Source organism: Tyto alba, unplaced genomic scaffold (genome assembly GCF_018691265.1).
Source record: "Tyto alba isolate M040663 unplaced genomic scaffold, T.alba_DEE_v4.0 Super-Scaffold_23, whole genome shotgun sequence".
In the NCBI taxonomy this organism is placed as follows: domain Eukaryota; kingdom Metazoa; phylum Chordata; class Aves; order Strigiformes; family Tytonidae; genus Tyto; species Tyto alba.
The window spans coordinates 28,313,016-28,336,368 of NW_024881297.1; the positions used below are offsets into that span (position 1 = coordinate 28,313,016).

General features: G+C 55.1%; 2 protein-coding genes and 1 non-coding gene across 5 annotated transcripts; all 3 read left to right on the plus strand.

Annotated features, from left to right (window-relative positions):
* Positions 1-539: 539 nt before the first annotated feature.
* CCNT1 (cyclin T1) lies at positions 540-10,648 on the plus strand. Its single transcript, XM_032988467.2, has 9 exons — positions 540-741; positions 1,207-1,288; positions 1,601-1,729; positions 2,613-2,673; positions 4,110-4,172; positions 4,558-4,603; positions 6,920-7,083; positions 7,438-7,508; positions 7,901-10,648. Exons 1-9 carry the CDS (start codon positions 566-568, stop codon positions 9,320-9,322), a joined length of 2,214 nt encoding a protein of 737 aa, XP_032844358.2. The 5' UTR covers positions 540-565; the 3' UTR covers positions 9,323-10,648.
* Positions 10,649-11,174: 526 nt separating this feature from the next.
* Positions 11,175-23,263, plus strand: KANSL2 (KAT8 regulatory NSL complex subunit 2). 3 transcript variants are annotated; one of them, XM_042796939.1, is made up of 10 exons: positions 11,175-11,252; positions 12,453-12,711; positions 13,620-13,798; positions 14,386-14,500; positions 14,736-14,899; positions 16,107-16,273; positions 17,046-17,142; positions 19,799-20,052; positions 21,731-21,967; positions 22,807-23,263. In XM_042796939.1, the coding sequence occupies exons 2-10, from the start codon at positions 12,461-12,463 to the stop codon at positions 22,933-22,935; spliced, it is 1,593 nt and encodes a 530-aa protein (XP_042652873.1). In that variant the 5' UTR covers positions 11,175-11,252; positions 12,453-12,460; the 3' UTR covers positions 22,936-23,263. The 3 variants fall into 3 exon arrangements, with proteins under 3 accessions (XP_042652873.1, XP_032844551.1, XP_032844464.1); XM_032988660.2 differs by lacking the exon at positions 11,175-11,252 and adding an exon at positions 11,708-11,728; XM_032988573.2 differs by lacking the exon at positions 11,175-11,252 and adding an exon at positions 11,941-12,244.
* On the plus strand, positions 17,230-17,358 carry LOC116960698. The gene has a single exon (XR_004406524.2). It is a non-coding gene; the product is annotated as a small nucleolar RNA SNORA2/SNORA34 family (small nucleolar RNA).
* Positions 23,264-23,353: the final 90 nt, after the last annotated feature.

Below are 23,353 nucleotides of genomic sequence, written 5' to 3' on the forward strand. Positions count from 1 at the left end.
GCATTGCCTCCCCCCCCCCCCGCCCCCCCCCCCTCGCAGCGCAGACCTGAGGTACTTTGTCCTTCGTGTGTACAGATAAATTATATATAAAACTCACTTTGGATACGAGCTGCGGCCTGGCGTGTGGGGCGGGGAAGGGTCTAACACACCGCGGGGGGAGATCGGAAATCCCGGGGGGGGGGTGTGTGACAGATACAGACCCCCAAGATGCCGGGGGATGGAGCCGGAGGGGCGGCGGTAAAACCGGAACCGGCGGCGGGGTGGGGGGTTTCCATGGCGGCGCGGGGGATCACGGGAGCACCGGGGGGTGGGGGGTAACGATTGTTGTTATTGTTGCCCCCCCCCCCCCCCCCCCCCCCCGCGTTTTCCCCGGGCAACAGTTTCCGCGTCCGAACGCGCAGCCGCGCCCAACTGCGCATGAGCGGCAAACGCCCTCCGGCGGCCGGAGGGGGAGGAGGGAGGGAGGAGGGCGCCGTGCGCGCTCCTCGCTGACGGCGGCGCGTCGTTGCGTGCGTCCGTCCGTCCGTCCGTGCGTGCGTGCGTGCGCGCGCGGGCGCAGATCGCCATGGAGGCCTCGGCGGGCGGCGGGGCCGGCGGCGCGGCGGGGCGGCGCTGGTACTTCACCCGGGAGCAGCTGGACCGCAGCCCTTCGCGCCGCGCCGGGCTCGACCCCGACAAGGAGCTCTCGTACCGGCAGCAGGCGGCCAACCTGCTGCAGGACATGGGGCAGCGCCTCAACGTGTATCCGGCCGCGCTAGGCCGCGCGGCCTGCGCTTGGGTGCCGCCGCCAAGGCGGGGCGGGCGGCGGTTGGCCTGGTCGGGGAGCGGGGAGAGTCAGACCCGGGAGCGGGGAGGATCCCGGTCCCGTCTAGGAGCCGGGGTTGGCCGCGGGGAGAGCCGAGTGCGTTTGGGAAGCGCTGTGCTGAGGTGCGGGGAAGGCGCGGCCCGGTCCGGGAGCGGGGATTGCTGAGCGAGTTTTAGGAGCGGGGAGAACGGGAGCGGGGAGAGCTACACTGGGCTGCGGAAAAGGCCGGGCCCGGGCTGGCAGAGGCCGGGAGCAGTGGGAGTTGTGCCGGGCTGTGGGGAAAGCCGGGCCCCACCCGGGAGAGGGGAGAGCCCGGCCCGGTGCTGTGGGACGTAGCAGAGCTGAGCGTGCTGCTCCGGGGTCGTTGTCGGGGCTGTGTGTTTCCTTAACGACCCCATCAGCTCCCAGCTCACCATCAACACGGCCATCGTGTACATGCACCGCTTCTATATGGTGCAGTCCTTCACCCAGTTCCACAGGAACGTAAGTGTGCTGGGGTCTGGAGGGGTGGGGGGGCACGGGGAACACCCCCCTCTCAGCACCTGCTGTTGCCTGGCAACCAGCGTGGGGGGGCGACCCTGGGGAGGGGGTTTGGAAAGGGGAAGGGTTGGTTGATTGTGACTGTTGGTAGTCACTAGAGACCCTCTTCTCTCCTGGTGGTGTTTGGACTTGCAGAGGCTTTGTTTCCTAAAGGGGTATTTGGTTTACATGTAAGAATTAGCCTGATTTATTTGCTTTACTCTTGGACTTGCTAACTTTTTTTAAAAAAAATTTTTTTTTTTTTCCTCTCTGAAGTCGGTGGTACCAGCCGCTCTGTTCTTGGCAGCCAAGGTGGAGGAGCAGCCTCGTAAGCTGGAGCACGTAATCAAGGTAGCACATGCCTGTCTGCATCACCAGGAAACTCCTCTAGACACCAAGAGCGAGGTAAGTGTCGAGATCGGCGAACTGAGCTCTGATGTGAGGAACGGAGGCACGAGGAATGGGAATGGTGGAAGCGTGCTGCATCCTGAATCGCGTGGCTACAGCGTCTCGTTAAATCGCGTTCAGCAGCACCCGCTCTCTAAGCGAGCGGCTGTGTCCTAGGATGGTCAGTGACAGCTTTCCAATTCGACAGCTCTTACACTACCAAGAGCTTTTTGGCTTCTGTACAGCAGAAGGCTTTTCTTTCCTGCTCTGTGGCAATCTCTCTTCTGTTCTCCTCTGCTGTGCTGCTGCAAATGTGACTCAGATGTGCTGTGTAACAGTGTCTGCGTGAAAAGCTTCTGAGGAGGGCATGGATGTTGGCTGCTGCGATTGAGTAGTGTCTGTGGCAGAGCAGAAGGTGGTGCGCGCAGTTTGGTTCTGTTCTGTCCCCACACATTTTAACAGTGGGTTTATCGCAAACGTTGCCGATTCCCCATCTCTCGAGACAGCCCGTCTTACCTGGAGCTGAGCAGCCAACCCTGCTGAAAAGGGGCAGCTTTATCCAGGAAAGCTTAAGGAAAAAAAAAAAAAAAAAATGCAGCTAATTCCTCTCCTGTACTGCTCGTATAGCCGTCCCATGCAGTGCGAGGGACCAGGACTGAGAGGGCCGCTGTGGATCCCGAAGCAGCCGTCCCCTAGCAGAAGCACTAGCAGGGGAGTGGGTCCACCCCAGCACTCTGCTTTCTCTTTTCTGGCAGGGAATCTGTGCCAGTTCCCCCAGTGCAGATCGGCATAAAGATTCCCCTTTGCTATTTTTGCCTCCCTGAGAAAAGGGTGTTAGAAATGTGCAGGCTTTATACGGAGTGCCTCATCGTGAGTAACTTGCCTGTCCTCTCAACCCCAGGCTTACCTGCAACAAGCCCAAGACCTGGTCATTCTAGAGAGCATAATACTGCAGACCCTGGGTAAGTTTTTCAAAGCGGACGGGCTGCCACACGAATCCCAGACCCAGGAGTGTTCCGCAGAGCGGAGAGCCTAACCGCACAGTCTTCTCCACAGCTGGAGGGCAGATGTACAGCTGGCCAGTGGGAGAGCAAGAGTCCAGGCAACAAACTCTGTTTTTCCCACCCGCTCCTTCTGTTTTCCTTTTAACATCAGTTTTTGCAGGTGTAACTTGGGTCAGGTTCAATGCTCAGAGAAATTAAAACGTGGAAGTGTGGCTCGTCTCTTTTTTTTTTTTTTTTTTTTTTTTTTTTTTTCTCTCCCCTCACAACAGGTTTTATACTGCTTGGACACCGGTCGCTGTCCTTCGTTGTGCTGTTGAACTCAATAATGCTCTAGTCCTGTGGCCAGGAAGCAGTTTGCACTGAGAGATGTCTAACAAAACCTGGGTTGAAAGTTAATGTTTTGATCAGATAGCTGGACATGAAAAAAAAAAAAAAAAAAAAAAAAAAAACAAAACCCAAAACAGCAACATTTTTTGGGTTTTTTTGAAAGTAGAAGCTGAAGCCTACATTTAGGGCTGTGGCTGTTGGATCTGGTATCCTGCTCCTTTCTATAATGTACTGTTACAACTTGTTTTTACTAACTTATGTTCCATTTCAGAGACAGTTTGTAGATAGTGTTTCACTCCAAAATGCGCAATAGTTACTGAGTTACTACTTTATTGTTTCTGACTTAGTTCAGAGTAGGTGCCACTAGTCCCTCACTCACGAGGGGACAGGAGGGGCAGGTGTGTCGATGGGTCGCACGTGCTGGCCTGGCAAGGCAGTGGCTAAACTGTGACCCCAGTTCTGCAGCGACTCGGTTCTCCAGTCGCCTTCTTTAATGTCACAGTTCTAGAATGTTCTGCATGGGAAGAATCAAATCTGTTGCACACATGGACCAATTTGATTTTTTTTTTTTTTTTTCTTTAAAGCATAATACCCAAACTGAATAGGAAGCTGAAGCCAGGATTAAGTTCAGTTGTCTTTAGTGCTGTAGGCTCCTTCAAAGGGAAAATGTCTGCTTCCTCTTAGCTTTTTGGGTGACAGAAATTCCTTTGAGCAGATGCCATTGTCTTCTCCTTCCTCCCAGCTGCTGTAAGAGGCTTTGTCCTGCTATTTTTAAAATCCTTAATAGTTGTTTTGTTTTCAGTGAGGTCTTTCAAGCGCAGAAGTCATTTAGCTGCTTGGAGGTCTGGCAGCAGCAGTGACCTTCGGGTTCTGTGACTGGAGAACTTGAGTCTTCTGGCTACAGGAAAACGAGCTCCTCTATTCCTGCTTGCCTCCGAGCAGAGAGCAGGGGCTGTAGGAGGGAAGGGGAGAAGGCCTTGTCCCCCAGGAGCAGGAAATGTGAGGTTCGTAGATCCGTGGGGGTGTGCTGCTGGTTTTCTGATGGCCGTATGTCTGTGTTCTTCCAGGTTTTGAGATCACTATTGACCACCCCCATACCCACGTGGTGAAGTGCACACAGCTAGTGCGAGGTAAGCGATGTCAGATGTTGGGAGCTTGCGGCTTTTCCTCTGTGTAACCTCAGCTTGATAGAGAAGAGCTGTGAAAATACGTTGTAGTGTTCAGCCAGGACTGCCCAGGAACTTGCCTGCAGTCAGACTCCGTAATAACCGTAACGAATGTCAGCATAGAGGCAGTTGCAAATGACTGATGCGATGTCACGGCTCTGCTGAACCGCGCAAAGCTCTCTATGTGCAGTAATTTCTAAAATCCTTGTAGCTGTGGCGTATAGGTGAACCGTGCTGGGTGTCTTATGGTGTGTGTGGTGGCGAGAGGCCCGTGGTTCTTGCAGTAAAATGTAATAATACTTGTCAGGGTGCGCAGACTAACGCCACGCTTTTTCCTTTTCTCTTTCAGCCAGCAAGGACTTGGCGCAAACTTCCTATTTCATGGCTACCAACAGGTTATTATTTTACAATTGATTCATATTTGACAGAGGGTCTTATCTGGAGGAGATGTGCTACTGGTGACCCCTGGGGCACTGGTCAGCCTGCGAGCACCTGGGGATCGCTTGGTTTGGTTCAAAAAGAGCAGGAGCCCTTTCTCCTGCTAGCTGCTGGTCAAAACCAGCTGCAAAATCAGCTGTATAAGCGGGGCAGATGGGATGCTCAGGAACTTCACTGCTTTCTTTTATGGGGAGTTAGACGGTTGTGAAAGTTTAAAAACCAAAAACCCGAACCGAAACAAAAAGGTAGACTTGAAACTAATATATACGTTTTTATTTTTACTTGCTTAGTATCTAAGTGTCAGAGAGTTTTCACTGAGCTAGGTGCTATGCAAATTGTCAAAAAAGATGGTCTGTACCCCAAAAAAAGATGATCTAGAGTATAAAGGGAGAAAAAGGGTAGCTGGATGCAGGCATGAGGTGTTACAAGAGAAAATGATGGCCTTGTCTGGCCTGTGTGACTGGACAGTCAGTCCTGTAAGCAGAGTCTTGGGAAGGAAAAAAGCCCCTAGTTTTTCTCACCTTGAGAGGTCTGGGTAGTTTTGTCAGTAGATTTTTCACTGCAAGGCTGATACCAGCCCTTTTGTTGGCACTGCCAACACTTTTTAAAATCTTTATTTCCTGGATTACCAGCGTCAGGCAAATCATAGAGTTTGGAACAGACTGAGTCATGGACAGGGAAAATCTTGTGTTTTTGTGAGAGAGCTTGCAAAATTGAAAGGATGGGAGAAAAAGATGGTTTAGGTGCTAGCACAGGTGAAGCTTCAGAGTCAGGAATGCTGCTGAGCCCTGGCTGAGCTGTGAATGTGCGTGGCCTTGGGCGAGTCGTTTTTCTCCTCTCTGCCTGTGAGAGGTGTTACCTGCTCATCTCCACAGCGTGCTGGGAGAATTGTTTGTTGAAGGTGCTGTCTGGCTCCAAAGGGCACTGTGTGGGTTTCCTGCATAAACTAGCATAAAGGGAAGGAGGTGTTAGTAATGTGTGGGTAAATGCATCCTTGAAACGTGTTTTATCCCTGCAGCAATAATTGCAAAACCAAGGAATTGTGAGTTAAGGTTATAATTGAAAGAAATCCAGGCAGAAAGTAAGAAATGCAGCCAGGCAGCCTCAATTTTGCCTTAAAGTGATGCCATGAAACGCCTGATTAAGGTGCTTAAGTGATGAACTGGATTTATCGGGCGTAGCTATAGACCTTTAACTTTTCTTTCTTTCTGTCATCATTATGGGGCAGAGTTAAGGCTCTTTGTGCACCTTAATTTCACTTCTTACCTTGGCAGACTGGATAAAGGCTCTGAATTTCCTGGGTTTGACTTCTTGATGTATGGATAAATACAGTATCTGTGAAACGGCTTCAGACTTTTTGGCTGTAGATGCATATCTCTGTCTCGCCGCATTGCGTTGATGGAAAAAGTTTAATAACCTGAGCATGGCAAAGAAATGCAGATAATGCCATCCTGCGGCTGCACATAGATGCTCGGGGGCACTGTTTCCATCAGTTGCTCTTTGAAAGGGCCGATACATGAGTGTGACAGTGGGCAAATCCTGCACTCCACTTGCTGTCCCGGTTTCTAAGGCTTGGTGGGCCTGGTGTTCCTGCAGGTAGAGAGTAGGATGCTTTCTTAGTGCATCGGTTCTCCTGTTCTCAGTGCTACCTAGACCTTCCAGCACTGATATCTGAGCTGTCACGTGGCAAATTAATTTACTAATAAAAATGCTTGATAGAGGCAGCCAGGCTCCCTTTTAGGCGCTCCTGAGTCACTCCAGCCTATGGTGCTATTCACAGCTTCAGTGCTTTTCCTTAAAATCATTTGGGAAAGACCAAACCCCTCCTAAAAGCCAAAGAGGGCCAGTTTGCTCCTTGAATGCCATCCCAGGAGTTGCACTTGGAAGCGTCTGAGTTTCTTTTCAGATTGAGCAGAGCCCACAGCAGAGGTGGGGGCTCACCGGTAACGCGGCTGCTTGCTTTCTCCTTCAGAGGAGGGCTCGAGTGGGGCGGCAGCATGCCTCGCTGCTCCTGCACGAGCTGCAGAGCCTTGAGTTAACAGACTTGCCTGGACCCAAATTATCTGCAGCAGAACGGGGAAGGAACAAGCAAATTGGTGGAGCGGGATAGAGACGCCCGTAACAGTAGGGTTGTACTGGGGGAGGAACAGCAGGGACTTCCCCACCATGTCCACCTCTTGTGCAGCGTCTGTTCAGTGGGCGATTGTGAGTGCTGAAGTTCAGGCTTGGGAGTTCATGGCTTTCTGTTTCTCTCTCCCTGCTGGTGACGTCAGCCTGCACCTGACCACCTTCAGCCTGCAGTACACCCCTCCCGTTGTGGCCTGCGTCTGTATCCACCTGGCTTGTAAGTGGTCCAACTGGGAGATCCCAGTCTCCACGGACGGGAAGCACTGGTGGGAATACGTTGATGGCACTGTAACTCTGGAGCTCTTAGATGGTAAGTTTTGGAGCGAGGTTCCCCCCCAAAGGCTCTTACATTATTTTGGCATCTCTGTTCCTGGGTCTGCCATTCAAACACGGCCACTGGCCTGTTCATGGACTCCAGGACTTCAGGTCTTGCCAAGGTTTCCAGTGCAGCAGCAGCTTCTGTGGTACAACAGAGATGGCAAAAGGCACGCAGTGAGATGAGTTTAAATGTGGTCAGTGATACTAGTTCTCAGTATTTCCCCTCTTGGAGTAGCTCCATCTCATCAGTAGCTCCATTCATCAGTAAGTAGGGGGTTGCCCTGATGGATTAGTGCCGGCCTGCCCACCTCTGACTCTCTTGCTCGGGTTTGTGTCTCCTCTGCAGAACTGACTCACGAATTCCTGCAGATCCTTGAGAAAACTCCCAGCCGGCTTAAACGTATCCGGAACTGGCGGGTAAGAATCTGCTTTGGACCACGGGTGCTTGCAAGAGAACATAGGCTCTGATTTCTTCTGTGCACGAGGCTGTGTGGCATCCCGGGTATGACAATGCAAGACAGTGTCTGAAGGGCATGTGTGGGGGGCAAAATCTGAACGCTCTGTGTCTGCAAAATACTGCTTCAGCGCTTGAGTTTGTCTGTTCTGAATTAACTCTGTAGAGACCTGGGGTTTTTCAACTGCACTAGCAACCAGGCTTCCGGGGATTGGGTCTTCTCCCACGGGGAGGGATGGGGGCAGAGTGGATCTGTCTTGAAGCAAGAGCTTGCACTGTACAGGGTGAGCTGCTTGCTTCAAACCAACTCTAGTGACAGCTCAAAGTAAATGACCGGTCGCCGCCTCTATTCCAGGCCTCTCAAGCAGCCAGCAAGTCAAAGGCTGACAACCACGGTGAAGATGAGAGCCTGTCGGAGCAGACGATCCTCAACATGATTTCCAGGAACAATAGTTCGGACATGAATATTGCTGGGTTAATGAGCATGTCAACGTCCTCGACCGCCGGAGCGGGGCCGTCTCTGCCAGCCACGGCGGACTCGCCCAGTGACCAGAGCGGTGCGGATATGTCCCAGCCTGACTACTGGCATCCTCCAGCCAAGCTGGAGACTGGCCCCAGTCACAGGACTAACGAAAGCTCGTCGGCTGCTGAGCATCCTTTACAGCAAGATGGCGCTGGTTATCAGAAGCAGAGTGGCAAGAACGCCCCGTCGGCCAAAGTGTCGCTCAAGGAATATCGGGCCAAGCACGCCGAGGAGCTGGCGGCACAGAAGCGGCAGCTGGAGAACATGGAGGCCAACGTGCGGTCCCAGTACGCCTATGCCGCCCAGAATCTCCTGGTCCAGCAGCAGCGGGAGAGGGAGGTCCAGCAGGACAGCAACCCCTCTCCCATCATCCTGAAAATTCCCATCGGCTCGGAGAACCCCGAGCGCCCTTCCGGCCCTGAAAAGAGTGACAAAGCCTCGGCTCTGAAGCTGAGGATCCCGGTGGCGGGTGGAGGAGGGGAGAGGCCACTCCCCTCCAAGCAGGAGGAGATAAAAATGCGGATCAAGGTGCCAACCGCTGCAGACAGGCATGGCTCCTCGGATGAGAGCGGCGGCAAGAACCGGGAGCACAAGGAGAAACACAAGGGCCACTCTTCTAACCACCACCACCACCACCACAACCACCACTCTCACAAACACTTACACGCCCAGCTTGGCGCTGGCCCCAGCAGCATGATGAACAAGCGGCCGGGAGACTCTAAACACAGCAGCCAGCCTAGCACCGTGCCCCACAAAAGCTACGGTCCCCTCGCCTCTTCCCGCAAGAGGCCCCTGCCAGAGGAGGCGGCAGCCACAGCCACGGCTGCAGCCCACGAGCACCAGCCCAAAGTCAGCAAAGCCTCCAAAGGCCCCGGCATGCCGTTCCCTTACCCCCATCTCCCCGGGGTGGCCCACCTCCCGGGGCACGGCTCGGATGTGGGCAACCTCCCCTTACCCCAGGCCAACAAAGCCCGGGGCACCCACAGCAAATCGGACAAGGGTCCCACAGGGGCCAACGGGCACAACGCCAACCAGGCCAGTGACTACCAGGATACGGTCAATATGCTGCACTCGCTGTTGAGTGCGCAGGGCATGCAGCCCACCCAACCCCCTGCCTTTGACTTCCACTCGTACGGCGAGCTCTTGAACCCGCGGGCTTCCACCAGCTCCAGAGCTGTCGCCAACACGGACAAGCCCCGACCACCCCCCCTGCCCTCAGAACCGCCCCCTCCGCTCCCCCCTCTCCCCAAGTAAAACCCCTTTTTACTACTGAGTTTGTCCGGAGCCCAAGCCCAAACCACCTGGGCTGTCCCTGCGGGGGGTATGAAAGGGCTTGTTCGATCTCCACTGCCTCACGAAGAACTATTTTATTATAATATAACTTTTATTATTGATATTTAGAACGCGGAGTTGTTGAAGCTGTGAAAGGATAAGAAACCCTTTCTCTGTTCCCTGCTCCCTCCCCCATCAACTTCCAGTTAGTGGTGGGCTCTGTCCCTGCTAGAACTGAAGCCCCCTCTGGGGAACACACGTTGTGGGGGGGTCTGGGGGGTATTTAAAATATGTCACAGAAAATTTAAGATGTTTTACAAATAATTTAAGCAGTAACTTATATCTTAGTGTTTTGTTTATTTTAATTGTGTGGTGCTGCAGGGGGGGAACCCTCGGTGAAGGTTTTTGGGGTGGTTTGGGTGGTTCCACTCAAGCTGTTGGTGACAAAATGGGTTCAGGAGCTTTTGGGAGCTGGAGGGGAGGAAGCGGCGTGAGGGGAGGGCAGGGACCAGAGGCTGCTCAGGCTGAGGGAATCCCGGCTGCTGCAACTGAGGGGTGATGGGAGCTGCTCTACCTGCTGCGGGTCCGGTTTCCTCGCTCTAAAAGCTGCTCTGGTTTTAGGATCCTGCCTCCATCCCTTGCTGGAAACAGCGGGGGCGGGGGGGGGGGCTTCAGGATCAGGATGTGTGCTGAGGTCTGCTGGGGGCTTTCAGTGGCATTTTGGGGTGGCTGGTGTTGAATAGCCAGGGCGAGGTGATGGATGGAGGATGCTTAGCCCAGGGTGTACCCACCAGGGCTGCTTTTTGGGGGGCGAGAGTCCAGAGGATCGGCAGGGATGAGCGCTGCTGAGCAAGGGGCTTGTACGTGCGGTTGGATTGTGCCCAAAGGCTCGAGCAGAGCAGCCGGGTGCTGGGGTTGTGCCGTGGGTGCTGCGGCCGGCGCACGTAGAGCCGGCTTGAGGCATGAAATGTGTTGGTGGATGTGGCCTGTGGCGGTGCCAGGGTTGATCTGGAGGGGAGCAGCGTGGCGCATTCCCAGCTGGGGTGTAGGGTGAGAGGCTGCGGGATGGCTGGCTCCAAGTGTCGCTGTGCCTAGGGCAGCTCTTGGGGAGATCCCCTCTGCGCGTGGGTGTTTGCGGCCGAGTTGGAAACGGCTTTTACCACCACCTCAACCCTGGGCCAGGGCAGTCACCTGAGTTTTGGTTGAACGTTTTGGAAAAAAAAAAAAAAAAAAAAAAATTTCCTTTGTTCTCAGACTTTACTTTCCCAACCTTCAATAAATGTACTGTCTCCGTGTGGGCTTGTGAAACTCTTGTTCTGCATCAAGCTTGGTTTTAAGAGCAGTCGGTGCTGCTGACCCTCGCCTCTGCCGTCGTTTACCCACCCCCTGCAGTTTTGGGTACGGTTGTTAGGTTTCAGGCTCCTGGCAAAGGCCTGTGCCTTGTTTCCCGCTCGATGCTTTTGGAGACTGGCTGCTCCAGGGTTGTTGGGTTTGGTGGTGAATCGCTTGTTCTGCCCCTTCGGTTAGTCGCGGGGGAGCAATGTCGGTCCTTAGCTGTCCCGGGAAATCGGGAGGGGATGGGGTAGAGCTGCGGGGTTTCTTGGCCCCCAACTGGTGCCCTGGGGCAACCGGGAGCTTCTGCTTTCCTGGGGAGCCAACGTACAAACCCACTCCCGTGTCCCCTCCCTCGCTCGGGGCTGGCAAACCCACGGGTGCCCCGGTCCCGCCGCGCCCACGTGTCGCCTTCCCGCCGCTCCGCCCTCACGTGACTCCAAGGGGCACGGCTGGCCCCCGCGGAGTGACGGCGAGCTCGGCCAACCCCGCGCGGCACTGCCCCCGCGCCCGCCGTGGATTGGCGGCGGGGCGGGCCAGTGAGGCGGCGAGGCAGCAGGGAGGCCGGGGCGGCAGCGAGGTAAGATGGCGGCGGCGCCGCCCGCCCTCCGTGGGGCTTGCGCAGCTTTTCGCCGCGGCGCCTCCGCGCTCCCCCGGGGCCCTTCCGCCCCGCACCGGCTGGGGGGCCCTGTTGCCATCTCGCCCGCCGGTCTGGCAGCTCTGCCTGGGCCCCCCGCGGGAGCGCCCCTCACGCCCGCCGCCCGCGGACAAAATGGCGGCGCCGGGCGTGGGGGGGTGGGGAGTGTAGCTGGGCGGCGCGAGTGCGCATGCGCGGGACCTGGGCGGGTGGCGGAGCACGTGCGTGGAGGGGAGAGGGGGTCGCACCGGGAACCGGAGGGGGGGGGGGGGGGCGGGGGGGAATGTACCGGGATGTACTGGGAGCTGGGGGGGACTGTCTGTACCGGGATGTACTGGGAGCTGGGGGGGTTGCACCGGGATGTACTGGGACCTGGGAGGAGGCTGCACCGGGAGGTACCGGGATGCACCGGGAGCAGGGTGGGAGGGATGCACAGGGCGGGCTGCACCGGGAGCAGGGTGGGGAGATGCACCGGGAACGGGGAGGGGTATGCCCCGGGAATGGGGGCCACATACTGAGGAGCTGCACGGACCGGGTGTACTAGGAGGAGGGGGTCCCACGCTGGTGCTGCGCTGGGTGGGGGTGGTCCTGTACTGGACACCGTGGGGTGTAGGGTGGGGGGGAGCACTGGGGCCTGTGGGAAATGGCAGGGAGCAGGATTGGGGGGTTCGTGCCCACTGAGGGGGACGGGTGACACCGTGAAGATATGGGGTTTGTCTTGGGCGTTACAGGGCTGGTGGGCTGTGTTTGGAAGGGAGAGTTGTACCCTGGGAGGGTACGGAGCTGTGGGACTTGTGTGTTGGGAGGAAGGGGTCCTGCCCGGGGGTAGAGGGGGACCTCAGGGACATGTTATCTCCCCTGGGCCACATTGCTGGCAGGCAGCAGCGCTTCTTGTGCCCGCTCCTTGGCATGGATGTTGCTGCTTGGTAGCTTAGGTGAGTGAAATGTGTTTGATTCTGTGCAGAAATGGGGTTGCTGCAAAGCTCAGAGCTTCCTCAGACTTTAGAAGAAACTATAGGAGCGACTTCATCTCCCGCCTGTTCAAGGGGGTCAGAGAGTTATTCAGATACATTCGCAGGTGTTAGCGGATCCTCTTTATCAGTAGTTTGTTTCATTTCTTCTCGGTCTGCATCTCTCAAACAGGTGTTGGCATGAACAGAATTCGGATCCATGTTTTGCCATCAAGCAGAGGACGCCTTACTCCTGTGCCGCGGCCGCAGGAGCCTCTGTCATGTGCCTTCACCCACCGCCAGTGCTCCCAGCCGCGTCTGGAGGGGCAGGAGTTTTGTATTAAGCATATTCTTGAAGACAGGAGTGCCCCTTTCAAGCAGTGCAGCTACGTTTCAACAAAGAATGGAAAGCGGTGTCCCAATGCTGCACCCAAACCAGAGAAGAAGGATGGGTGAGTATCCCTGTTTTCTGGTCCTGTACCACATAGAATTAAAACGGGCAGGAGAAGATCCTTCTCCTGATTCATCTGCTGCACTTAGGTTACCTCAGACAAGTGGCTTTCTCTTTCTGAAGAATTCTTAAATTAGAAAAAAGACTCTGTGAGTGCTGGACACGGCGTGGAGTCGTCTTGGTCCTGCAGACTGTCAAGCTGCTGCCCTCTGCCATCAGAAGGTGGCTGCAGTGATCCAGGTCCTCTGAGAGCTGGATGTGCACCCATGCAGTGCCGCACCTCCACTCAGCCCAGCAAATTTAACTTGCCACTGTCTGTGCTTACGGGTAATCCTCAGCACAGCTACGCTGGTCGTGCTTCAGGTTCTCTGATGCATGTAAAAGGTTATGACTGCTGTGGATGGAAGGACCCAGAACAGTTACTGACAGTCAGCGGAGCGCTGTTTCCCTTCTGGGAGCATTGACCCACATTTCATTCTCTGAGATTATGGAGATGTGGACACTGGTTGTCTTCACTCTGCCCTTCGTCCCTCTCTGATAAAAAGAATCCATCCCATGTGGGCCAGCGTGCTCTGTGTGGAAACTGAGAGTCCAGTGTGAATGTTTGGAAGCAGAAGAGCTCACCTCAGTGGCTTTAAGTAAAAAGCTCTGTTCTCTTCCTGCTGCTGTGCCATGTGGCTACTGGGTCCTGTGCCAGAGGTGGCATTTCAGTGGTGGTGTGTGGTCTGCAAGCCCCCCGGGGCTCTCTGGCATTTCCGAGCTGTCCCTGCAGCCAGCAGCTCTCTCTGTGAGAGAGCTGTGGAGAGGATGTGCTTTCCAGGTGCCAGGGAACGTTTCTCACTGAATCGCTTGTTCATTTTGCTGGCTGAGGGCTTGGAGTTGTAACGAGCTTGTGATTTATTCCCGCAGTGCATCGTTCTGTGCGGAGCACGCCCGTAGGAACACTCTGGCACTCCAAGCTCAGATGAAGAAGTCCAACCCTGGGCCTGCAAGCGAGACTCTCCTTTGCCAGCTTAGCTCTTATGCCAAATCAGAGCTGGGCTCCCAGACTGCAGAGAGCAGCCGTAGCGAAGCCAGTCGGATCCTCGGTAAGAATTGAAAGCAAAAGCTGGTGAGAGAGGAGCTGGAGTTCTCAGTTCTGTGTGGAAATGTCAAGAATACCGTCTCTTCAATCCAGTGGAAAAAAGATCCCTGGGTAAAAGATGATGTTCTTCAAAACCTGGTGTGTCTCGCCTGCTACTGACTGTAAACAAGTCACACCATAAGACCAAAATCCTGCAGGTTTTCTTCCCTTGCACTTGCAGAGTAGGAATGTTAGCTAGCTTCCCCCTTTGCTGGGTTAGTCTCCGGCAGTGCCCGTCAAACGCTGGCTCAGTGCTGAGCTTCCCATCTCGCAGGGTCTCACAGTGGGACCAGCCCACAGTTTGTGGTTCCTAGGTAGCAGGAGTGTCACTCCACAGGAGCCGTGTGTTTTGGCTGTGCTGAGTTGGTGGGTTTCCTGCTGTTCCCTGTCCCTCGCTCACACTGTGCTGGGGAGGAACAGCCTCTCTTGGCCAGCTCACCTCCGTGCGGCTGTGGAGCTGAGCTCCTGGGCTCTCCAGCTGCCCTGTGCCAGAGCAACGAGCGCTAGGAAATAGGAGAATTTCCTGTCACTTGGGCCGACTTGTCTTTTCAGATGAGGACAGCTGGAGCGATGGCGAGCAGGACCCTATCACAGTGGACCAGACGTGGCGAGGGGACCCGGACAGCGAGGCTGACAGCATCGATAGTGACCAGGAGGATCCCTTGAAGTAAGTTGGGTGCTGATAGCTTTCAGTGTGGAGTGGTTCGTTCCGCAGCAATCTCTGGGTGATCTCTTAACTTAAAAAAAACCCCATAAATTTAGTATTTCTGCTCATCACCCATTGATCTGTATAATCCAGCCCCGCTCAGCCCGTGTTTCTGATAACATCTGTGTCATTCGGTCAGGAGAACAGCCCCAAGGACCCTTACAAACTTCACCCTGTTTGTGTGGGTGTTTTTCAGGCATGCTGGCGTGTACACGGCCGAGGAGGTGGCTTTGATCATGCGGGAGAAGCTGATCCGCCTGCAGTCCCTCTACATTGACCAGTTCAAACGACTCCAGCACCTTCTGAAGGAGAAGAAGCGCCGATACCTGCACAGCCGCAAGGGCGAGCATGAAGCCATAGGCAAGTACTGGTACAGGTAGTCACTGCTCCGTGTTCCTCTGGCCAAGGGCACTGCGCTTCTCTAAAACACGTGCAGAACTCTACATTTTTAAAAAAAAAAAAAAAAAAAAAAAAAAGTGTTTTTTTTGCCCTTTGTAGAAGCAGATTTCAGAGCAGTGCTGTCTTGGTAAGGGTGAAAATTACTGTAGGACTGAAACCCAGTTAGAGGAGATATTTCTGTGTCTGGCTTCATGCCTGGAGCTTGGTATCGTTTGGGTTAGAAAGGTTGCTGGATTTCTTTGCTCTTCAAAGTTTGCAGTGTTGTCAGGAAATGAGACTACAAAGTTAGCTCTGAGACAAAAGTTCTTTTTTTGTATGGGATTTCCTGTTTTTGGTTTTATAAACAAAAAATTTATTCATCTGTAAGGTCCTGTCTGTATCAGCAGAAGGTTGTTTCGGTAGTTACACCAGTACTGCTATAATGCCATATTCCTCCTTAGCACAGATGCAGCTTTCCCTTGCAAAAACACTTCTGCCTCGGTTGGAATTCTCCCCGGCTCTTGAAGGCGGGAGTTTATAGTTCAGCAGAGGCAGAACTGGGTTGTATAACTGGTTGCAAATATTGCAGTGCAAGGAATGCTTTCTGTAGCATAGTCTTATAATAGATTATCCTGGAAAATGGCATAATACAGCTCGGTCCCAAGTAAAAATAACTGGAAGATTGGTACATAACAATTTTGTAGAACTCTTTTTAGCAAACCAGTAATAGAAAAGCAGATCCTGAGCGTTGCCCTGTAATTACAGCTGGAAGTGCTTACGGGAAGCTTCCAGAACTTGCACAGGAGCAAGCTGAAATTTGACAAACTTCTGTTCTGCCTGCAGAAATCACGATAGCGTGTTGAGTAGCCAAATTATTTTAACAGACGTTTTAAAAACACTCTGTCAGCCCAAGTGCTCCTCATGCGCACAGAGAAGTCAGGATAAATTTTGGGATGGAATCTGCTTTGTCATCTTCTTGTGTAACCGAAAGATGTGCTTCCTGTTTATACATGCAGCTCTCGCTGCTCATTCGCTCCGTGCGTTGACATCTGTGTTGTTAGTCAGCTGTTGGAGCTCTCGACAGCTGATTTTTGGCTCTCGGTACCGAAAAAAAAAAAAAAAAAAAAAAAAAATGGAAGGATGTGGCAGGTGGGGTGGTATTTTCTGACCCCTCCCTCGCTCCCTGCAGGCAGCAGCCTTCTGACAGGCCCGGAGGGGCTGATGGCCAAGGAGCGTGAGAACCTGAAGCGCCTGAAGTGCCTGCGCCGCTACCGGCAGCGCTATGGCGTGGAGGCCCTGCTCCACCGGCAGCTGAAGGAGCGCAGGATGCTGGCGACCGACAGCGCAGCTCAGCAGGTACGTCCAGCAGCTCGGGGACTGGATCTGGCTGGAGTTACAGCCTCACTCAGAAGCTGGGTCTCTCCTGTCGTCCCTTCCTGGGAGCGGTCCCAGGCCAGGTCCGCTCTGGCCCTGCCAGATTGCCTCTTTTCTGCAAGGCCAGAAAGGTCTGGTCCTGCTCAACACCTTCAGTATCCACACGTTGGCTGAAACGTTGGATGTTCCTGGGTTCGTTTCAAGTGGGCACCAGAACTGCAGAAGTTCAAGTGTGGGGTTGGAGAATTTTCCCCTTTGAAAGGGAGGGCTCCCTACAAGGTAGCCTGAACTTCATCACCGAAAAATGTGGAAAATACTCCTTTATGGTGGTGAAACCCAGACTCCTCCTAGACCTGTGGGAACCAAAAGGCGGGCCCCTTGCATCGCATGTGATACTATATTTAAAGCTGTGTGCAGCCATTTCTTTATAACTGTTTTAAAATTCAGAGCATTCCGTTAGCTGACTTCTGAAAGTTGAAAGATAATTCTGAGAAACCTCACTCTTTGAGACATACTTCTGAGGTGAAGTTCTTCCTGTTGAAATCGAGTCGTGCCTTATTATCTCAGCTCTGTTTAATAAAAGCTTGGATGAGAAGGACGTGATGAGGAGCTAGGCTCTGCTGGAGTGGAACTGAGAGTTTGGTCTTGGCGTGTTTTGAAAGCAGGATGCAAGTGTTGTATAGCTGAGGGGGTTTCTCTGGAACAGAGCCGGACGACTCCAGCGCAGCTCTGAGCTCTTCTCTTGGACTTGCAGGCGCACACCACCCGCTCCAGCCAGAGGTGCTTGGCCTTTGTCGACGACGTCCGATGCTCCAACCAGTCCCTCCCTATGACCAGGCACTGCCTTACGCGTATCCTTTGATCTGCCTCTGCTGCCTGGGGCTGTGCTCCTGACTGCTGGTGGTTTGAACTGTGTCTGATCCTCCTTTTTTTTCTCTTTGGCCCTAAATCAAGGCCACCGGTTTGCTGTAGCCGTTGGTTTCAAACAGGAGCCCAGAGGAAACGTCTCCCGGTCTGTTGGCGCTCCCGTCCCCGTGGAACGACCAATTCGTGTGGGAGTGACAAAAAGCCAGGCTTGCCCCTCGCCTCTGCCCGGGCGCGTCCCGCTGCAGCCTTCCTGCAGTGTATTGGCCCATCCAGAGTATCCGAACAGAGTGGTCGGTGCACTTGGAAGCAACAAGGGAACCCCACGAAGCCTGAGGGAGGCACAGGCTAGTTTCTGGCTCTGTTGGAGGCGGGCAGAAGCTTTGCTCTCTGCTTGGCTACGGGTGCTGGGTGCCAACCGCTGCCCTGAGCAGGGTCTGCGAGCTTTTGGTGTGAGTCCTGCAAGGAATGTGTGTAGGAAGGGGTGTCTGACTGCTGAAGCACATGCTCACTGATTTTTTTTTTTTTATTTTTTTTTTTTGGGAGGATCTGGATGAGGGAATAGTTTCTAGCTTGTTTGCGGCTGCCGTTGACCAGCTCAGCCTCCTCTGACCCCTTGAAAGGTTCACACATGTGCAACCAGCCTCGAGCTGTTCCATTTCCCGACACAGCCTCGGCTTTTTGGGAGCCAGCACTAAAATTTCCACTGGGATCCTCCCCAGCTCGGAGATCACCACCCCAAGATGGGATCCACAAACCGAGCGTAGCCCTGGGTGTATCTGTGCAGGCCCTGTCTGAGTGGGATTGGGTGGATGTGTCCAGGAGCAGGTTTGGATCGTGGCAGAGCTGCGTTAGCAGCTGTGAGTCAGGAAAAGCTCCGGCGCTGGGTCCCAGAGCAGAGCTGGCAGCCAGGGGGAGGATGAGCTCTTCGTTTTGGTTGAGCATTTTGTTTTGTTACTGAAGTTGGCAGACTCGGCTCCAGCTATATGTAGGGAGCAGCCTGGGGAGCAGGAAGCTGCCTTTGTTTCTCTCTAGTGACCATACATTTCAAAATAAAGACAGGGTAAATACCTGTAAAACGGTTTGAGCAAGTTGCTGTTTGCAGCTGGCTGGCTGTGAGCAGGGCAGGCTGAGAAGGGAGTGGAAAAGTGAGGTTTGATTTCCTTACGTCTGAGCTGTCAGCTGACTTTCACTGACACAAACAAGATTTTACTTTGGTTAGCCCTGCTGAGCCGATAACATCTGCAGTCTGCTCTGCTTTGTGCATTGTTGGGAGGCTCTTGGGCTTTGTTTGCTTTTCAGGAGCTGGATTGTTTGTGACAATGCATTAAAGGGACCGAACCCAGCTGGGCTGTTGGGCTCCAGGTGGAGTGTGTGATTTTGTCATCTTGGCAACCCATGCTTTTTGGCTACCAATAAAGTCAGTACTTGATCTGGGAGTCATTCGGAGATAAAAATCTGGCTTCCCCACCCTGCTGTTCGTACAGAGACGCTTTCCTTGCCACATCTGCCCTCGAGTGTCTGAGAGATCTGGCTCCTCCGGGCTGGGCTCTGCTGTTGCTGCTAGCACAGGTTACAGGCACCCCACGGCCTGCCAGGAAATCGTATCTGCGTGTTCGCAGCTGCCTGGTTTCAGGGAGGAGAGGAGGAAAAGGGTAAATCTGAAACCTAGATGGATTTAAGAAAGTCGGTGCTTTTTGCCAGTTTCTCTGAGTTTGGAAGTTTGGGCTTTTTTGCTTTTTTTTTCTGCACTGTGTGAAGAAACGGCAGCGTGAACCCCACAGACGTGGAGAACAGCTGGGCAGTTATTTGGGTGGGTTCGATATTGAGGTGTCTGACCCGAAGGATTTGATCCGCACCCGAAATCTGCTCTGGCCCCAGCTCCAGATCGTCACCTGCGTGGAGACTGTGCCTCACTCTGGCTCACGTGGTGACACAAACTCCGCTGTTCCTTGCAGCAGTAGGTGGTAACTTCACGACTGTCAGTAAGCTGTTGTTCACGCAGACCCTTGTGCAGCCTCAGCGGTGGGTCCGTCTGTAGCTTTGCAGAGCTCTTGGAAGAGGATAGGATTTGGTCTGTAGCTACTCTCTGCTGGTGTAGCGCTCTGCAAGCGCGGTGCAATCGGAGCAGAGTTTCTGTTTGTGATTAAAGGCAGGAAATCCCATTTACACCTCTGGCAGGAATAGGTTTTCCACTGGGAAGGAAAATGCACTTGGGAAGATAGAAATACCGGAACTAAACTCCTGGCTGTGGAAAAAGCATTGTGTGTGCTCGTATCTCTGCTGCGCGTTAGATGTTGAGGCTTGTGCAGATGCCTTTTAAATGGATGCCTGCAAATAAAAGTAAGCCTTTGCATTTGTAATATCTTCCATCTGAGGATCTGCAAGTGCTTTACAGGGATCCAGCTACATCTCCCAGCCCCCACTGGGAGGCCGTCGCTGTTGTCCCCATTTTCCATCATGCGAGTAACGTCACCCACATCGCCGGGTTGAATCTCAGGAGTCTGGACTGACCTTGGAGAAATGTACGGGATTTTGAATGCCGTTTGCTGGAGGGTGGCTGGGTGTGTGGGGAGCATTTATGCCTCCGGATGTGTTTCTGCCTGTAGCTCGTGCAGGTTTCCCTTGACCACGTCTTCCCAGACATCTGTCAGGACACTAATCAGACTCTGTTTAAACCGTGTCAAGGCTCCGAGGAAGTGCCCTGCAACAAGCCAGTTCCCGTGAGTCTTTCCGAGGATCCGTGCTGCCCGCTCCATCTCCGGTTGCCTCCACAGATGTACGTACCCGAGCAGGTCCTGGCTGTCCCCGAGGAGCTGGAAGCTGCCCCCACGGACCTGTATTTGAGCGCTGCTGAGCTCCAGCCCACGGAGAGCTTGCCCCTGGAGTTCAGCGACGTAAGTTCTGCAGTGTGCTTTAGGCCGTGCTGTGCAAGGAAGGTGCCCTGCAGAAACGCTGCCCCGAATGGTTCTGGTTTCTTTATGTGCCGTGAAGTCACGCTGAAATACTCGGGGAGTGGGCTGCAGTGCAGCAGACCCCCGCAGGGAGTGTGGAGGGATATCACGTAAAGCACTGCCTGCCCAGCAGAGATACTGTAGAATTATTTTTATTCTTACTGGCTTGGGGAAGAAGAGTCTCTTGGAAAAATGTGCAGGAGTGCGAAAGGTTTGGGAGATGTTTTTTTCTGTACTGTTGGTGACTGCTCCATTAGAAGGGCCGTGCTCTCATTTAAATCTGTATTCAGGGGCTTTTTAAAAAGAGGATTTCCACCTCCCCCATGAGGAATCCATGAGGATTTTAATCCCAGATTATTCTCACGTCCAGCACGTATGTTAAACCTACATGCTTAAAATCCTCTGAAATTTGTTTAAACAAAAACCATGGTCATTTGGAGCTGCTCCTCCGAACGAGGTGTTACTTGCTTTAGTATTTGGATGTCCCCCAAGATTCTCAAGCGCTGCTATCGGGAGGCAAATCTCATAACAGCTTCAGAGTTTGCCGATGGAGGAGAGATCACCAGGAGCTGGGGAGTTCCTGGATGGCGGGGCTGGGGTCACCCCCCCAGCACCCCTGGGGTTGGGGGAACGCTCCCTTTGCCTTCGGTGGGCATTGGGCCAGATCCAGCCCTCCTTCCTGTAGGGCAGAGCCGGCACACCGCTCTGTGAAAACAGCCTTTGTGGGAGAGGGTCTTTTTTTTTTTTTTTTTTTTCAGGTCAGAAATTAAAAACGCAACTCTTTCTCTCCCCCAGCCTGCCCTAGGAGAGGGTCTCCCTCTCTCTGCGGGGTTTTGGGTGCTTCAGGGAACCCGGGTGCCTTGCTCCTACCCTGTACCCCGAACTGTGGGTGGATGTAAACTGCAGACATCCCACGAGAGCCTCCCCCCGTCCTCGGCTCGGAGGGTTTCGGAGCCACGGCAGCGGAGGGCATCTGTGTTTTCTCTCGCGTCACGCTAGGCTGGTAGAGCGCCGCTCGTGAGTCGCAGGCATCTCGCCTTGATGTCAAACACCCTCCAAAGCCAAAACAAAACCCGTTCTCTTAACAATAGCCTCGCAGGAATCCCAGCCTCTCGCGTCAGCAGGGTTCTCCACGCACGCAGCAGCGGCAGCGAGCAGGGCGGACGGAGGAGTCCGTCCCCTCCAATACGTTGTGTCGGGGCAAGTGAAGAGAGTTGTGTGATGAAATCCTGGGAGAGGGGTGACAGCTCCGGGTGTCCTGAGGGTGGTCAGGCTCGGACCTTTTCCCAGCCCTCCTGGCTGCTGCAGGGATGCTGCTGGGGCAGCGCACGTTGCGCTGGGCTCCGGCCCTCGTGCCCCACACCTCGTTTTCGGTGGGAGTGGGGCACTGCCAGCCCAGATCACGCCGTTTCTGGAGGTGACAGCCCCTGTGGTTGCGTTCCTGGGGGCGCGGTGCCTGCTGCTCTGCTTTCCTCTGCACCCACAAAGCAGGGAAGCAATTTGCTGCCCGCTCGGCCCCGCTGCCCGAGGCGGGTGGTGGAGAAGGGCTGCGAGCCCTCACGCTTCTGTCTCCTTGCGGCCCCTCCTGCTGCTGAGCCGTTCCCGGTGTTTTCTCTCCTAGGACTTGGACGTGGTGGGCGATGGCATGCAGTGTCCTCCGTCCCCTCTGCTCTTTGATCCCTCCGTGGCCCTCGATCAGTCCCTCAGAGACGTTGCCGAGGCCCCCATAGACATATTGGCCCTGGAGGAGCCTTCCCACCCAGGCCTCCCTCCGCAGACGGCGCCGACGGACAGAGGCAGCTCCTCTGCCCACCTCTTCTCCCCGGCTGCCGAGTCTCCAGCCGAGCTGCCTGCGCAGGTACAGCCCTCGCCCCAGGGCGGGGGGAGAAGTCCCCATTCCCCCCGCCTCCTGCCCCACAGCCGGGCCCTGGGGGAGTTGCTCTCCCACGCAGCAGAGTCCAGACCCACGCTACACCCACGGTCTGGGTGATGGTGGGAGCATTGAGGGGGTGGGAGCGTTGAGGGGGTGGCAGCCGGAGCCTGTCCCCAGGGGAGCGGCGGAGGACGGGCGGTCGCTTCTCCGTGGGTGGCTCGGTGCCACCCTCTTCCTGTGCGTGGGACGGGCGTCGCGGGAGCTGTCTGGGACGCGGTGGGGATGTCTCGCAGGCCGGCGGCTACCCGCTGGGGAAAGCCCATTTTCTCCCATCTGGGGATTTTAAGAGGAGCTGTCATCTTCTGGGCAAAATAGGGCTTCTGCTTTCTCTTCCTTTGGAGTGTCATTTTTCACTTGCGTCTTGCTCCTCTTGGGTCCCACCCAGATCCTGTGGCTCGCTCAGGACGTGCCCACAGGGTGTCATCTTTGGACATGTCCTCGGCTGCCCCGTCCTTCATCCCCTGCCACCCCTCCAACGCTGTCCCTGCAGTGCCTCTTCCCCAAAGTGTTCGGGGGGTGGGGTGGGGAACCCCAACCCTGGAGCACGCCCCTCCTCCCCAGGCCCTCACTGAAGCCCACCGGTTTGCTGTAGCCGTTGGTTTCAAACAGGAGCCCAGAGGAAACGTCTCCCGGTCTGTCGGCGCTCCCGTCCCTGTGGGACGACCGATTCGTGTGGGAGCGACACCGGCCTGGGCTTGCCCCTCGCCTCCGCCGGGGCGCGTCCCCTTGCAGCCTTCCCACTCTGCCTTTTCTGTCCCCAACAGAGTCACTTGCCGCTGGCAGTGTGCCGCCTGGGGTCCAGGGACGACAGGCGCCCGGAGGAAGCTGCTTCCTCCCCCCAGGCCCGGGGAGCAGCCGCCAACGGGAGCCTGGAGCCGGGTTCCGTGGGCTGAGCCCGGCGGGATGCAGCGTCTCTACGAGCCGAATCGTGGCCGAGCCGGGCGCTGGGAAGACGTGTGGCAAGCTCCAGCTCCTCTGCCCGCTGGGATTCCTGGAGCAGTGGCGGGGCGGCTGGGGCCCCCCAACCCTCCTGCCCTCACTGCAGGACCCCGCTGGCCCGGGGAGAAGCCCCAGGGGGGCTCAGGGATAGGACGGGGTGGCTCCCCACGCTCCCCGGGGTTGGTGGGGGGGTCCTTGGGGGAGGGGTCTGGGCCTCATGTGCTGCTGGGGAGCCCTGAGATGTGACGAGGTCACCCCCACAATAAAGTGATGGAGGTGGGTGCCAAGTGTCCCCGTGTCCTGCTGCGAGGGTGGGCTGGGGAGGGTGGTGCTGGAAGAGCTGAAGGATGGAGCAGTGGGTGCTGCTGGGGT

What these genes read in the sequence shown, in the direction of transcription:
- CCNT1 (XM_032988467.2), top strand. Translation starts at nt 566, where the DNA reads ATGGAGGCCTCGGCGGGCGGCGGGGCCGGCGGCGCGGCGGGGCGGCGC. An exon ending in AACTCTGGAGCTCTTAGATG is followed by an intron (nt 7,084 to 7,437) that starts GTAAGTTTTGGA and finishes TCTCCTCTGCAG; the next exon opens with AACTGACTCACGAATTCCTG. An exon ending in AACGTATCCGGAACTGGCGG is followed by an intron (nt 7,509 to 7,900) that starts GTAAGAATCTGC and finishes CCTCTATTCCAG; the next exon opens with GCCTCTCAAGCAGCCAGCAA.
- KANSL2 (XM_032988573.2), top strand. Translation starts at nt 12,223, where the DNA reads ATGTTGCTGCTTGGTAGCTTAG. An exon ending in GACCAGGCACTGCCTTACGC is followed by an intron (nt 17,143 to 19,798) that starts GTATCCTTTGAT and finishes ACGTCTTCCCAG; the next exon opens with ACATCTGTCAGGACACTAAT. An exon ending in TGCCCCTGGAGTTCAGCGAC is followed by an intron (nt 20,053 to 21,730) that starts GTAAGTTCTGCA and finishes TTTCTCTCCTAG; the next exon opens with GACTTGGACGTGGTGGGCGA.